This window comes from Sus scrofa, chromosome 15, assembly GCF_054392235.1.
Source record: "Sus scrofa isolate SSC_HxYL_T2T_F1_AM1 chromosome 15, Sscrofa_HxYL_maternal_Yorkshire_Landrace_v2.0, whole genome shotgun sequence".
Lineage (NCBI taxonomy): Eukaryota > Metazoa > Chordata > Mammalia > Artiodactyla > Suidae > Sus > Sus scrofa.
This window is the reverse complement of record NC_139397.1, coordinates 94449176-94464324: the sequence shown is the minus strand read 5'-3', so window position 1 is coordinate 94464324 and position 15149 is coordinate 94449176. Positions and strand designations below refer to the sequence as shown.

The 15149-nt window shown below is 33.5% G+C and overlaps 1 protein-coding gene across 2 annotated transcripts in view; it reads left to right on the top strand.

The window, feature by feature from the left end:
- Positions 1–15149, top strand: part of OLA1 (Obg like ATPase 1) — a 175463-nt gene that overhangs the window by 124974 nt on the left and 35340 nt on the right. For both annotated transcript variants that reach the window (XM_021076152.2, XM_084999553.1), the window contains exons 6-7: positions 2062–2142; positions 2460–2557. In XM_021076152.2, the coding sequence (XP_020931811.2) occupies positions 2062–2142; positions 2460–2557 (179 nt within the window). The remainder of the gene's footprint in view (positions 1–2061; positions 2143–2459; positions 2558–15149) is intronic.

The window sequence follows — 15149 nt, the reverse complement described above, 5'->3', positions numbered from 1 at the left end:
TGTGATAAGATCTCTCTATGTCTGAAGTGATGGTATAGTTAATTTAAAATGAAAGAGAAATACTGAAATTCCTTCACTAGAGATCAGCATTTATTGAGGCCCTTTGATTTGGTAAAAATGTTTATAGTTACAAAAGTATTTTATACTTTTTATATGATCAAAATTTAACTTCCTTCGTTATTTTTGGTTTGGCTTTCTTTTGTCTACTTTTTTTTTAATCTTTTTTTAATTGAAAAAAACTAATGGAACCAAATATAAGATGGTACCACTGTTTTCTCCTTCTTTTGTATAATCTTGTTGCGTGTCTCTACATAAGCTGTTCTGGCCACTCATCATAGTAACCAGCTGGGCCATTTCACCTGCTGGAGCCATTAAAGAGGACTCTCTCCCCCTAGATTAATCCCCTCCGACATTAGTTTTTTGCACTGACAACTGGAGCAGGCATTCAGAATTTGCAGGTGGCCAGTGTGACGCACATAATTGCCTACAATTTTAGGCAATGAATAAAAATGGTCTACATTACTTGTCAAAGGTTGTATATGCAGTGCCAAGTGAGATCTATGGGAAGCCTTTTAGGGTTTAAAGAACAGTTAATAGCAAGGCTGCACAGGGCTTTTTTAATCATAATGCATTTGTAATATAGCACTTTGATCTTCTCCTTGTAGGAAATGGTGTTGCATTAGCCACTTTTAAACATTTATGAGTGAAATTCAGTTATAGAAGAGTAAAAGTGATTGTTCTTAAGCAGAACATGTTAGATTTCATTAAAAGTTTTCAGCTTGCCCCTTCCTTGTTAAAATCTGTGGGAAATCCTTTTCCTGGAGTGTTTCAAATCAGGATCTAAGGATATAGGGCTTTTTCCTTATTTTTCCTGTTGGTAACAGCAAGATTTGGAAGGAAGGTATACTAAATATTGAGGTAATTTATACAAGTGGATATTTATAGAGGACTGATTTATGGTAAAGTAGGATACTTCAATGAAAATCCAAGAAATCTATTACTAATGATTGTATATTACAATAAATTTTGAGTAAAATATATATTTAAGATATATCCATAAGTTATCTTTAACAACAACAACAACAACAAAAAACAGATGACTCTCAAACGCACTTCTTCTAGAAGAGCTAAGTTTGACCTTTCAGACCCAAGAGCCTTTTATTAACACCTGCCTGTAAGGAGAACCTTGCCACACGCAGCTTTTAGATTCAGAACCACAAAACTGATGAGGAAAGGCTTGAAGGGTTCAGTTTGTGTCACTTGCTGTTTGCCGTTTCCATTTCACAGATGATTAATCTTTCTGTGAAGAAAGGCCAGAGAAACAAAGCACATTGGGCTCTTCCTGCAGTTACTCCTTCTGAATGCACACTAGCTTGCTAACTAAAAGGCCTTTAGATTTCCAGCAGAGAGAGATGTTCTGAAAGTGAATGCAGCTGGTTGGAGGTCACCAGTGCAGGGCTCTTGCCATTGTGTAATAGAGGCTTTGGCAGGTTGGGGAGGGGGGGGAGAGGTTGGAGCAGGGACAGGAGAAGTGGGCAGGGAGAAGGTGTCGGCAAAAAATTAATTCAGAATAAAAAAGGGTTTTGGTCAGTTGATTTAATATTTTGGAGGGTAGATCGTCAATCATAGGCTCAATTTCACCTATTTTGTTTGTTTTTCATTTTGAAGAAAAAATTCTGATTCAGTTTTTCTCTAGTATCCTCTCCTCCCCATTTCCTAATAGCATGTTTATCTTGCAAGTGACATCACTAGATAATGTTGAAATATTGCTAACTCTTGTAGTGTTTGGTATGTTTTCATTGTTGTGAAATTTTTAAGACTGTTGCTAATTTTCCTAGTCTTCCACATTTCACTTGTTAAAATTTTAATGCCACATTAGTGTTTCATTGCTATTTGGTTTTTCAATGAGACATTGAAAATAGTTATCTGTGTGACTTAGTTCTGTCATACAAAAGTTAACCTTATTTTTATTTTGAGGATTTGAAAACTTTAAATTTTAATATTTCGTATCTAAATACTTAGTGTTCATCTTACATTTACTTTTTTCTCAATTGTATGTAGGACATAATGTGCAAAGTCAAGTCCTGGGTTATAGATCAAAAGAAACCTGTTCGCTTCTATCATGATTGGAATGACAAAGAGGTAAGTTATAAATATGATGTCATCTATTATTACCTTTGCTTTGATTTCTTAGAGAACAAATTAGAGTTGTGATTATTTTACACTTATTATATCTAGTTAACCTTTATTTCTCTCAATGGTTGCTTACTCCCAGGCTTGTTATTTTTTTCTTTTCCCCTACTCCTGATATTTCATGACAACTAATCTTTTAGAAACAAGAATTATAAAAATGAAAGTGACTACTTGTTTAAAAAGAGTTTTCTTTCAAGTTTTTCAGTGATTTACTCAATTTTTAATCAACTTTTAAAGAGGATTCTTTCTCTTATCTCCCACTTTAGATTGAAGTGTTGAATAAACACTTATTTCTGACTTCAAAACCAATGGTCTACTTGGTTAATCTTTCTGAAAAAGACTACATTAGAAAGAAAAACAAATGGTAAGTTTTTTTCTCCCCATGTATATACTCAGACATATTATATTTGTATGCGCAGAAACACACATATGTATGTACCTACTGCTATGTTTGATTCTAATTATTTTTCTCCTTATTATTAAAAAGTTTTAAAAGGGTGAGAAAGCTTTGCTGGTGTTTATTTTCTGAGACGAGTCTCCTGAGGGAACTTAAAAAGAAAAAAAGGAATTAGGCAATATTGTATTATCCACATTTACTTATCAAATTTAAATTTTATAGACATTATTTTTTTTTCTTTGCAAAATGAGAATAAATGTAGTTAGAGCAATAAAGCCTTTTAAGCTAGGAAATTCTAGCTGTGTTGTTATTACACGTGACTTTAAAATATCTATTTGGGTTTGTACCTGGGCATAAATTTTAGAATCCATATTGAATGCTTAAAAAAATTTTAATTAAAAAACTATGTGTGGGTAGAGGAAAAGACCAAGTATTTATTTCAAATACTTTAAAATATACCAAGGTAAAAACTATGTGTTCATGTAATCAAAAGGTACAAGTTTTCCTTTTGTCGCTTTTGACATGTAATCAAAATGTACAGGGTTCCCTTTTGTTCACTAGTAACTTCAAAAAATAATATGTTTGTGTAACATATGGGCATATATACATTTGGCATAGTACTTACTGGACCCTCAGTATTTTATACTATTAAGTCATACAAACAAAACTATCCAAAGCAAAATATCTGAATTCTCCTAAAATATATTGTTGTTTTTTCCCCTGTACTTCATTAAGTACTTAGATGCACATGGTTTCAATTTTCCATTAAAAATTCTCATTTCCATATGATATCAAAGAGTGAGAAGCTTTAAACTGAAAAATAAACATTCATAGACTGGAAGCCAAAACAATAATTAATGTCAGATGGTTAACTCCAATAAATCATTAGAATAAATTCTGTGAAATTACTGCAACTAAAAACGCCCTGTTGATATTACTATAAGACATTTTGTGTTCCTGATAGGAAACTGAATTTGTCTTCTTTATTGGTAATGTTCTAGAAAGCATAAACCTGACATGAAAATTTAGTTCTGACTGGTCATTGTCCTCCAATAGATGATTAACTTTAAATAGTTTTGTCTTATTTCTTATATAAAATTCTTATCAATTTTGTGACTAATATGTTAAAAATTACCTTTGAAAAGGAATTTTAAAATATATTATTTGACCGCAGTTAATAAATCTCACAATTGTATGAATGGTAAAGTTTCCTAAGGCTCCATGAAACAATACAGACATCAAAGTTTACATGAAAAGGGATGAGTCAGTTTCCGTGCCCAAAGGGGCTTCTCACACCTGTATTTGGATGATTACAGGTAGAACTCCCTGGCTCTAATTGTATAGTAAATACCATTTCCCAGACCCTAATGGTAGACAGACTGCTTGAGAGACGCCAGTCTGTGATTTAGCTGTCGCCAGACACCCCATGTTTTTTGTGAGACCAGTTGTGATGATGATATGGTTATAGCCAATTGAAAGTAAGCTCTTGTCTAAATAGCAAATTTTAATTTATAAAAATGTACAGGTATGGATGATCCTGTTTATAAAACCGAATTTTAGATTTTATGTATAACTAATGATCTGGTTTGGAGTAGTGTGTATGTTTGGTGGGGGTGGGGGATCAGATCTTGTGGAAGTTAGTGTAATTGTGGCTGAAAGATCAAAGACTGGGTAACTGAGTGATGTTCCAGAAGAGAATTTACCACATAGCCATTTTCTGTACAGTTTCTGCCGCCTGCTGTTCCTATTTTCCCTCAAGCTAGCCATTGACTACCCCCTGTGCATCCCTGCTCGTAAAAAATGATTGAGGAAGTATTTGTCATGTATTTATGAGTGGGAAACATTGTGTGATAGGGAATGGCATCTACTGGAGCCAGAAAGATTGCCACTTTCCTTTCATTCAGCCACTCTGCTACAGCTTTAAATCCTCTGTTTATGCAACATAGCCTTTGTATTAACGTGCAGAATAAATTTTTATTATGAAGGATATGAACACTAGGTTTTCATCATTTGTAACATTGCAAGCAGATGTAAATATTTAAAATATATTTTAATTACTAAACCTTTAAATGCATGTTAGCATCTTGCTTTTTTTAAGTAATGTTTTTATCTAAGCTCCATTTGCATTAGTTGCTCCTTTCGCAAAAGAAAAAGGGTTTGTTTTTTAAGGTTATTATGTAATGTACTGTAGCAAATTATGACTGATGGAGGAAGCAGTAATGAATATTTTTTTGTGTGTGTGCAGGTCTTTTAGATCTAGAAACCTATTTAAAATAGTTAGGAAAGAGAAGAAGGGGTTTGTGATTCTGGCCACGAGAAGACTACAGCTATGTTTTTAGTGGATCATCATTTCAGAAGTAATGAACATTTTAATTACTAGTTAAAATTCACTTTAAATGGTAACAATATTTTTCAATCTTAGAAGAGAAGGAAGCATTTTGAAAAAGTCTGTTGTGTTACTGAATAGGTATATTGACCTTTTTGAAAGATGTAAAAACTGGAATGGTTCCAAGCATCTACACACTGGCTTTAACAGTGTCGAATTAGTCATTTCATTGATTTATGATTAAGACCTCACCCCTGAAGAGAGGCTGACATGGCAGCCAGGTTAGTTACAGTTGTGTTGTGATTAGATGACAGTAATCAAGATGTCAGAAGGGGAATCCACAGAAACCTTTTTTTCTTACTATATATTGCTGTTCTTTGAATGAATAAAAGTACACAAAAGTTGTTGTCTTTGGTGGATGTCAATGATTTTTGAACACTTGAAGATTTCATGTATTAAACATGATCAGTTACTTGTACCTAAGACCCTATTACATGCAGTATTAATTTTCACTTGAGATCACCTACTGAGTCAGGGTGTCAGGCAGGTACAGGACATTAGATCTGCCAACTGTTGCTTAATTAGGGGTGTAAATTTCAATCTTTGCACTTTTGCTGCTCTGTTAGTAGTATATGCTATCCAATTATGAAATCAGTAGAACAAATTGTATTTTGTACACCTATGTAGCCAGTTATGTTTCATTTTTGTATTCTCTTGTCCCCATCTCTTAAAACTATTGATAAAGGACAATTTATTTTGTTGTTTATTACACATTCGGATTTTGTGTGTGTGTGTGTGTGTATGTGTGTTTAAAACATGTATTTGCATATGCTGTGGGGAGCTTTTGGTTACTAAACATTACTCTGACCAATGTTATATGAGTCAATTATTATATAATCAAAGGCAATGGGTCAGGTTCACTAAATGAATATTAAATAGAAGAATGTTTTATTAATTATTTTACTATGATTTAGTCTCTCCTACCCCAACTTTTCTGTTTTTGTTAGTTTTCTACATAATTTGTATGTAACAACTAAATGTACTTTGGTGACATTATACATTAGGTACCTGATTGGGGGAAGTCATGGAATAAGTCCAGTGAATATTTTCTTGATTTCTTGAACTATATGTAAGGATTACAGGCACAGTATCCCAGCAGCTGTTTACAAAGAGAAAGTGTGTTCGTTTCTTGCATATAATTGTGTGTGTGTGTAATTTACATATGTTACATACTATTCAGAAAAAGAAACTTTCAGGTATATAGGATAGTTTGAGCTATAGTATCTTTTGGTTTCTTGGGCTTTCTTGTATGAGTTCATCATATATTCACAATAGGTGTAGATGTTGACGCTTGAGCATACTTTACACAGCTACTATAATTACTGCTATTCTTACAACAGTAAAAGTATTTAGTTGATTGGCAACCCTCCATGGAGGTAATATTAAATGATCATCCATTATACTGTGAGCTTTAGGTTTTATTTTCCTGTTTACAGTAGGAAGTCTGACAGGAATTGTTCTACCTAACTCATCCTTGGACGTTGTTCTCCACAACACATTATATAGTAGCATATTTCCATTATCTCTTATCAAGAGGAGCAGTATTCACCACTATAGGAGGATTTGTTAATGGGTTTTCTTTATTTTTCAGGCTATACACTTAACTTGAGCAAAAGTCCACTTCACAATTACATTTTTAGAAGGTTAATATAACCTTCTTCCCACAACATTTCCTTGGCCTTTCAGGAATGCCATGATGTATTCTGTAAAACTATTATAAAAAGTCATCAATTTCTGACAAGATTACTCACTGAAGCTAGAAATTTAACACAGATATGCTGCTTTGAAAAAAAATCACATTGTTACACATTTGATTTACTTGAAACAAATAAAGTGGAAATGATTAATTGTTCTTAAACAAAGTATTCATTTTTGCTCAGGAGTCTTCTCAAGTGAATTTGGAATTAAGTTTAATTCATAAGAAATTTTCAGGAACATAACCTAGTATATAAAGCAAGAATCACATGTATGAGGTTTGTTTTTTTGTTGTTTTTTTTTTAGTGTTTCACTTTATCATCCACTAGTGTGGCAAAGTAAAAGCACTGAAATATCCATACAATGTGTCTTTGGGCTTGTATTTTCTGTTTTTTTGTTTGTTTGTTTTTTTTAATCACTCGTGGTTCATATAGTTTGAGGGGAATGTTGTGTCAGCTTCATCTTGAAGTACCTAACATTATGAAAGCTGTGAGAATACATTATTTCTTCTAAGTGTATTCCTACCTAGTTGAAATCACAACATAACACTAATAAGTTTGTCTTAAGATGTGAGGGGTTTTTTAGCTGAGTTAAATTTTATAAGCAATAATTTATAATTTTTAGTGGAGGTTCCTTTATGAGGACTAGTGATTATTTGCTCCTTTAGCAGATATAAAAGGGTTATAGGAAAGGTCAGGGGTATTCTGGACGTCTCAACTGAGAGATTCTTTTTTCTTTGTATGGGATTTGATTAAATTGGTAAATCTTATTCAAAGTATTCTTAATTTTACCAAAGTAAGTTTTAAATGAATCTAAAAAGAAAGTATTTTCTTAAGACCCCCTTCTCTGTTTCTTATTTTTGCTACTGGATAATTAACAATTATTTCTTTTTAAATCTCTATTACAATCAAGCTTTGAAATAGTACCTTATTCACCATGAATTAGGTTTTCAAATAATTTCAGGTGAATGGATTTTGTGGAGTTGACTGTTTCTTAATTTCTCTGATCAAAATCTTGAGAGTTAAAAAGAATATACTAAAGCACAATAATCTTTTTATTTCAAAAAGAAGGCTGAAAGAAGTGGGAAGGAAAAGACCTTTGCCCATTCAGGAATCTTTTTACTTGGAATGTCTGTGTCATTTGTATATGTATGTGTGTGTAATAATACTTGTGAGCTTTTCTGGTTTTCAATAAATGATTTTTGGTTACTCTTTCAGCAATTTCATATTCCTTTCAAGAAGTATTAGTGCCCTAGAGCATATAGTCATAATGAAACCAAATCACACTTCTGATTCCATATTTGAAAAAGACAGTTATAGAAGAGAGCACATTTTTTATATGGACATAATACTATTGACCCGTCATATTAAGCATGTTAGGAATTTCCCCTGGCCTCATTGCCTTTCTGCCCAGTACAGTTTATAGACAGTAATTTCTCTTTGCAAGATCATTCACTGATTTTGAGAAATTGATACTTGGGGGAGAGTCAGTTGTTATCTTCATTAGTACCATCTATTGACTTACTGATTTATGAGTGACGTAATTTATCAAAATGTCAAGACTTTCATCTTTTTTTAAAGTACATGAATTTCACTACTTATAATAGGGAGAAGTTTTACAATATTTTTCAGGCTTTAAGACACTAAAGCTCTTTTTAAAAGTAAGTGTTCTCTAGGATTCTCTAATGAAATTAAAACATATATTCCCCATACATGCATACACATATATAGGAAATAAAAGACAGACTTTGGCATATAGCTATATAGTTTTCTTCAAATCACAAGTAATTCATATATACAAAGAATTTCTCTACCTTTCTACTCGACTCACTTTGGTGAATACCTCAAGGTCTGTTAATATCCTTAAAAATCTGTGTCCCAGAGGTTAAGGACTGCTGAGTCAGATTTTGTTTCTAAAACTATGAGTCGAGATGAACTATACTCATAAAATGGGAGTTTTGAGTACAGGTTGGTAGAGGTAGGAAAGAATGTTGAAGCCCAGAAATCTTAGGACTGTTGGTGATAAAAGAGATAGAGCAGGACCTTGTGAAGGATGTAGAATGAAGTCTTAAAACAGAATTTGTGATCCGAATAATGATGTTTTCCTGGGAGAAGGCTGTAGAAAAAGAAAGGAGAAAGTGCCATTTGGGGCAGTTTTATTGTTTTGCCTAATAGTTCATGCTTATGCAGGAGAGCAGTATTATTTTCTGTGCCCCTCTCCTCTGGTCTCTCGTATGTTCCCCAGTCACAAGATCTACTTTTGGAGATATTGTTGTAGTTCAACTGCATTACAAGTTAAATAGAGTTATAAAGACTAGTCCAAAATTCTGGTGCCATTAATAACATTGGTTCCATAAGGAGAATGAATTCTAAGAAACTTTGAGCATGTAGTCTATTTGTAAATTAGGTAGTGTGTGTTATTAGGAAATTTGGAATATTAAGAATATATCTGTGTTAGAATTTAAAATGCGAGTGTTAATGGTCCTTATTTGCTGCTAATTGGCTGTTCGACCTCAGGCAAATAATATAGCCTTTCATGTATTAAAGACAGTTCATCATAATCTTCACAAAAAAGGTGTTCCGTATAAGCAATATTCCCCAAATTTAATTAACATAACTCAAAAAGAATATAATAGTAGAAGGCACGGTTTAGTCTTCTAAATGTATCTTTGGGATACATCCGCTTGGTTTTTCTTTCCATTATGTGGATAAAGGAACAAAACATATATATTTTGCAGCTGTAATTCTCTGATTTGAAACAGGTGTCATCCAAAACAAAAAAACAACTGAGAACCATCTCTGTTGTACAGTAGCAATAAAACTCCCATGATACCACCATCTTCCATAGGACTCTGCCCTTGTCTCTCAGATTAGGCCCTGTGACTTTATCATCTGCAGCTTAAAGGATTTTACTGTCACTCCAGGGTTTCCATTAGAGTAAAGTATTCTTTAATTGTTACAATAGCATAATTTAGGGAAAATAGGTGTTCATTCTTTAAAAAGCCTTTTAAAACAGTTCCATTGTGGCTACCTATATCTCAGTTTCTTTGTTTTTGAATGTACATATGTGTTTTGGAGGTGAGGCAGTAAAGGTTAATAAGAATTAAAGGAAGTCATCTCTAAGGTTCGTTCCTCTCTAGGGCTAGAATTTTATGATCTTACTGAATTGGATTATAGCAAAGTCACAAGAAAAGATGTCCATGCAAATGTCTAGTACCTTTTCAACCCTCATATGTAACTTTGTCATGGTAAGATTTTTTTTTTTTTTTCCTAACACTGGGACAATCCAGAGCATTCTGGAGGTTGCAGATACACAATTCATGAGCAACTTTTCTGGTCTGAATTGTAGACCTAGCTTTTTCCCCCTCCTCTCATTCCTGCTCCTATATCTCTAACCCTTGAAAATAAGTCTTTTTTGGATCTCACCATGCTCCCATCTTTCTCATAGTGGGTAGCTAATGCTCTGGCTAGAATGAGAACAAAACAGAACTAGAACTTATTTGTAGAATTGGCATATCTGTATTTGAAGCTAGTTACATTACTCAAACTATTACATTTCCTTATTCTAAATTGACTTTGAATGTATTTCCCCATCAAAAACATTTGATTATAAAGCACCCTCAAAAGCCTACTTAATCCACAATTCAGTAGAAAGAGTAGTTTGGGTGAGACATATTTTGGTATCTGTGACCATTTTTATCACCCATTTAAAAATTCTACTTAAAAATGTCTCAAAATAACTGACTTAGGAACTTTGAGTATACCTCCATCTATAAATTTGGGGCTGCACATTGGTACCTGTTCTTTTTAATGCTGTATCAAGAAGAGAACTTAACTTCATAAAAACTGTCATTAGGAATTTAAATTTCAAATTTATGTTTCTTATGAAGACTGAAATCATTGAGGAGATAGGTACTGTGTTTCCTTTTTCCTTTTCTAAGGAAATATTCACTGAGCCTGAGCACAAAAAGCCCTTGAAGCCTCCGTAAAACTTACAGTCTCATGGAATAATGAACAACCAACAAATATTTTAATGGTAGTCAGGAAATGATTAGAACGCTGAATAAAAATAAAGCAGGATAAAAGGGTGCTATTTTAGTTAGGATGGTCAGGGAAAACCTTTATGTAGTAAGGGAGTGAGTGCACCATGAAAGAGGATCTAAGGAAAGCTCAGTCCAAGGAGAGGGAACACCCAATGCAAAGGCAAATGTGATGGAGCATCGAAAAAGAATAAAATGTGAGGACAGCCCCTTGAAAAGTGCTTATCAGTTCTTACTCAGATACATTGCAATTAAATAGTTATTAAGGACCTGACATCATCTCTGTGAGGATGCAGGTTTGATCCCTGGCCTCGTTTAGTGGATTAAGGATCTGATGTTTCCACAACCTCTGGTAGGTCACAGATGCAGCTTGGATTCGGTGTTGCCACGGTTGTGGTGTAGGCTGGCAGCTCCAGCTCCAGTTGGATCTCTAGTCCAAGGAACTTCCATGTGTTGCAGGTGTGGCCGTAGAAAGAAAAAAAAAAAAAAGAATGTTAAAACACATCCTAAATGTGTTCAGGTAAAAATTTGAAATTATATAGATTTATTTTTAATTTCATCTTTTCTTCTCATGCTTTCTAGCATCTTGCTGATCCACAGTACTATTCATAAATCACTTCTTTTAAAAGCCCGTTGCTATATGACCTCAAGGAAGTAGATTGAACTTTACTAAGAATAATAAGAACTTACATTTGTCAAAACTTTATAGTGTTTCAACTTACATTACTTCATTGGATCCTCAGACAAGTCCAGACATGGCACTTTTGACACTATTATTTTGGCCTTGAATTGAATTTTTACTAAAATGAAGAATTTTCGTGATTAGATTAAGAGAGCTGCATTTTAGTTAGGAATAGGTTCAGCAAGCAGAGAGGTGAATAAAATATGTTTCCATTAATACAGATATAAAGGTGTCTTTTCAGTACTTCAAGTATTTGTCGTAATATCAAGGGGTAGTCATCGATATTCCTACCTGATGATCAACATTTTCCTTAGAAAGTCTTTAAAAGGAATAGTGGGAAACGTCTTTGGGTTTAGTCCATTTTGAAATTTAAAAAGAAGAGATTGAATGATATCTGTTGGTAATTGTTTTTTAGCTTTTTTTTTTTTTGAATGGTGTTTCATTTTTCCTCAAAGAACATATCTAGATTCTTGAAACATGAAGGTCACTAGTAGTTTCCATATATAATTTATATTTTAAATGGTTACCTTTTTAAATTGTGCCATTTTTCTTTTCTCTGTCCTGCCTCCACCCTCCCATTAATTGACGGTAACTTAGCTAGCTTTTCATGCACCAAACCAAAAGACATACATAGCAAACCATCCTTTATTACCAAGTTACTGCTGTGTGCCAGGCACCCCTTTGAGCTTAGAAATTGGCGAAATGTTAATAGAAGAACAGGTGAAACGTATATTCAAAATTTAAGAATATTTATTAAACATAGATATTATGATGCTCATTTTACAGATAAGACAGTTGGAGAGATTACAGAGCATGTCCAAGTTCTTGTAGTAGGCAAGTAGAAGAAACTTGAACGTTTATGTTAGTTTCTCAGCATGATAGTACAAGATATATTTGTGAATCTTCAGAAATCTTTGAAAATATTGCTTTGAGTTATATTTTATCTCAGAAAATATCTCCACCAAATTGTTTAAGGTTAATAAAAGGAAACAATTCTCAAGATGACAGCTGTGTGCCCTTCTTAGGATAATGAGTTTTAGCTGCAGCCGTTTTTGTCTTGCCTTGATATTTTGTTAACTATATGATATTGTTGTAGCAATATCTTTTGGCACCCATTTTAGCATTCATTTTTAAACATACCTAGTATGAAAATTTTGGTGGATAAAATACAGTGGTTCTCATCGAAACCAATCTAAAAATTGCATCAAGTTGCTGAGTCTAAAATAATACTGCAGAATAGACCCCCCAAAATAGCTATACCACAGATGAGTTTTTATTTTTATTTTTTTAATTTTTTTTGTCTTTTGAGGGCCGCACCTGTAGAGGTTCCCAGGCTAGGGGTCTAGGCAGAGCTGTAGCTGCTGGCCTACACCGCAGCTCCAGCAGCGCGGGATCCGAGCCATGTCTGCAACCCACACCAAAGCTCATGGCAACGCTGGATCCTTAACCCACTGAGCAAGGCCAGGGATCGAACCAGAAACCTCATAGTTACTAGTGAGGTTCATTAACCACTGAGCCACAACAGGAACTCCCCGAGTTTTTATATATTAATGTGATAAATAGAATTTTCTTTTTTTTTCTTTCTTCCATAATAGCATCCAGTTTGTTAAGAACGGTTCTTCACTGCTGGGGGTGAGGGAGTTGATGGTGTAAATGAACAGAGAAATGAGAGAATATCATGAAATAGAATAACAACAGATAATCTGTACACGTAAAATGTTGTTGTGTTAGTAGTAGTCGGCATCAGTCAACATGTACTGAACGCTTAACTATATGCATTACATTTAAGACTCCCAGCAATCTTATAAAGTACCATTATCATTTTAAGGAAGGCAAAGCAAATGTAGAGAGATTGGGGAACTTAGCCAGGAATGGTGGCGAGATTCGCCAAGCATAGCCGAGTGGTTTATTTCCAGAGCTCTTGTTCTTTACTGCTGGACCGTAGTAAATCAGCTTCAGGGAACTGGTAATGTTGACAGGTAGGCAAGACCTGAGAAATAGGTCACTTAACTAGCCATCTTTCCTATCACTATACATTTCAGTTAGGCTGAGTTTTGTTGTTAAATAATACTTCACACACTATAAAATTTGAGACTGAAAATTCACTATAACCTGATTAGAGAATGCTAACTGAATGTAATATAAAAATTTTATCTGAAACTATATTTCCATGGGCTTATCCTTGAAAGCTATTTTTCAAACATGTACCAATTTAATAGCCTTTCATAAGGACAAAAATAGTTTATATATTTGTACATGGAAAATGCATATTATCAGTCCTTTTTTAAGATAAATACTTTTTTCCAACCACTTGTTTTGTGTGTTTGTTTTTAACTACATAGTGATTTGTTCTATTTCCTTGCATTTTCAGTAACTGGGATTCATTTTTGAGATCTTCTTGGGAGTAGGAAATTGTACATGTATGTTCATGTGAATGCATCTCTTTTATAAGTTGAGGTGCAGACAAATTGTACAATATTTTGTTCAAATGCTAGCACATAGTAATGTGATGGAAAGAACATTACATATACAAATGTGTGTGTGTATATATACACATATATCCAAGTCTTAGGCAAAATAATGACTGCCATTTGTATTTTTGTTTCCTCTATTCTTCCCCTACCAAAAAAAGCCCCATTTTAAGGTTTGGGGTCTGGTTATAAATCTGTTTAGAAACGTAAGTACCAAACTTCATATTTGGAGAGATTTTACTGTTTTGTGAATTCTCAAGACTTTAAAATGACACTTAGAAAATCTTGCTTTGTTTCTCTTTTCATTAATCAGATTAATCCCTGTACCTTTCCAACTCTATCCAAGTGGATTTTTCCGTAGTCGTGTCAGCCACCTTGTAACATGAACTGTATCTCTAAGAAAATCAGTGGCTTACGAAATAGTTTAGGTAGATATAGACTGAAAAAGAACAATTTAGTAATAGTGTTTTTATTATTTAAAAGTGAGGTTTTTTTTTTCTGAGTCTTTTTCCCTTTTTTTGAATATTGTATAGAATAGTTTGCATGGGTATTTCTTGCATCATAGAACTTTACTTCAGGCCAAGTCTGAGAAGAGAAAAGAAGAGATGAGGAGAATATGAAGTATATCAACCATTTGTTTCCTTTCGTATGTTCAGAGGTAATCATCTTAATTGTCTAAATCTCTTGAAATTAGTGCTTTTAAATGTTACTAGGATAAATGGTTAAAGTCATCTCTGGTTTAAGTTTAATGATTAAGTATGTTTAAGTAATTATGTTTCTACAGTTACCCGTTTCCTGATTATGGTGTATGATGGGACATTATTTTAAATCTATTAAGTGAAATTTGTATTGGTGGCCAAATATATGTTTTAATAATATGACTTGGTATTACCTAGACAGTTTGGCTATGTAGTTTAAAGACCATCAGACTACACTGGGAAATTCTTAACAGCTTTACAGTCTTGGAAAACTGAAACAAAAGGAAAAGCAATGCTTATTATGTATGCTTAGCTATGTGCAGGGGAAGGTGTAAGAGTATGACTTAGCTAATAATGACTTTCTTACTGTGTATCACTAATGGGATTTTTTGTGAAATATTTAACATTTATACATTTGCTGCCTTATGGTTATTCCAGTGCCCTCTTGACATTAAGGGTTACTGATTGTTGTATTAGTAGTTCCTGACAAATAGAAATTATTTGATATGCTAAGCCATTTCTGACAGAAGATATAAAGTTTTGACAAACACGTATGGCACAGCAAGTGTCCAATTCTAAAGAGCAAAA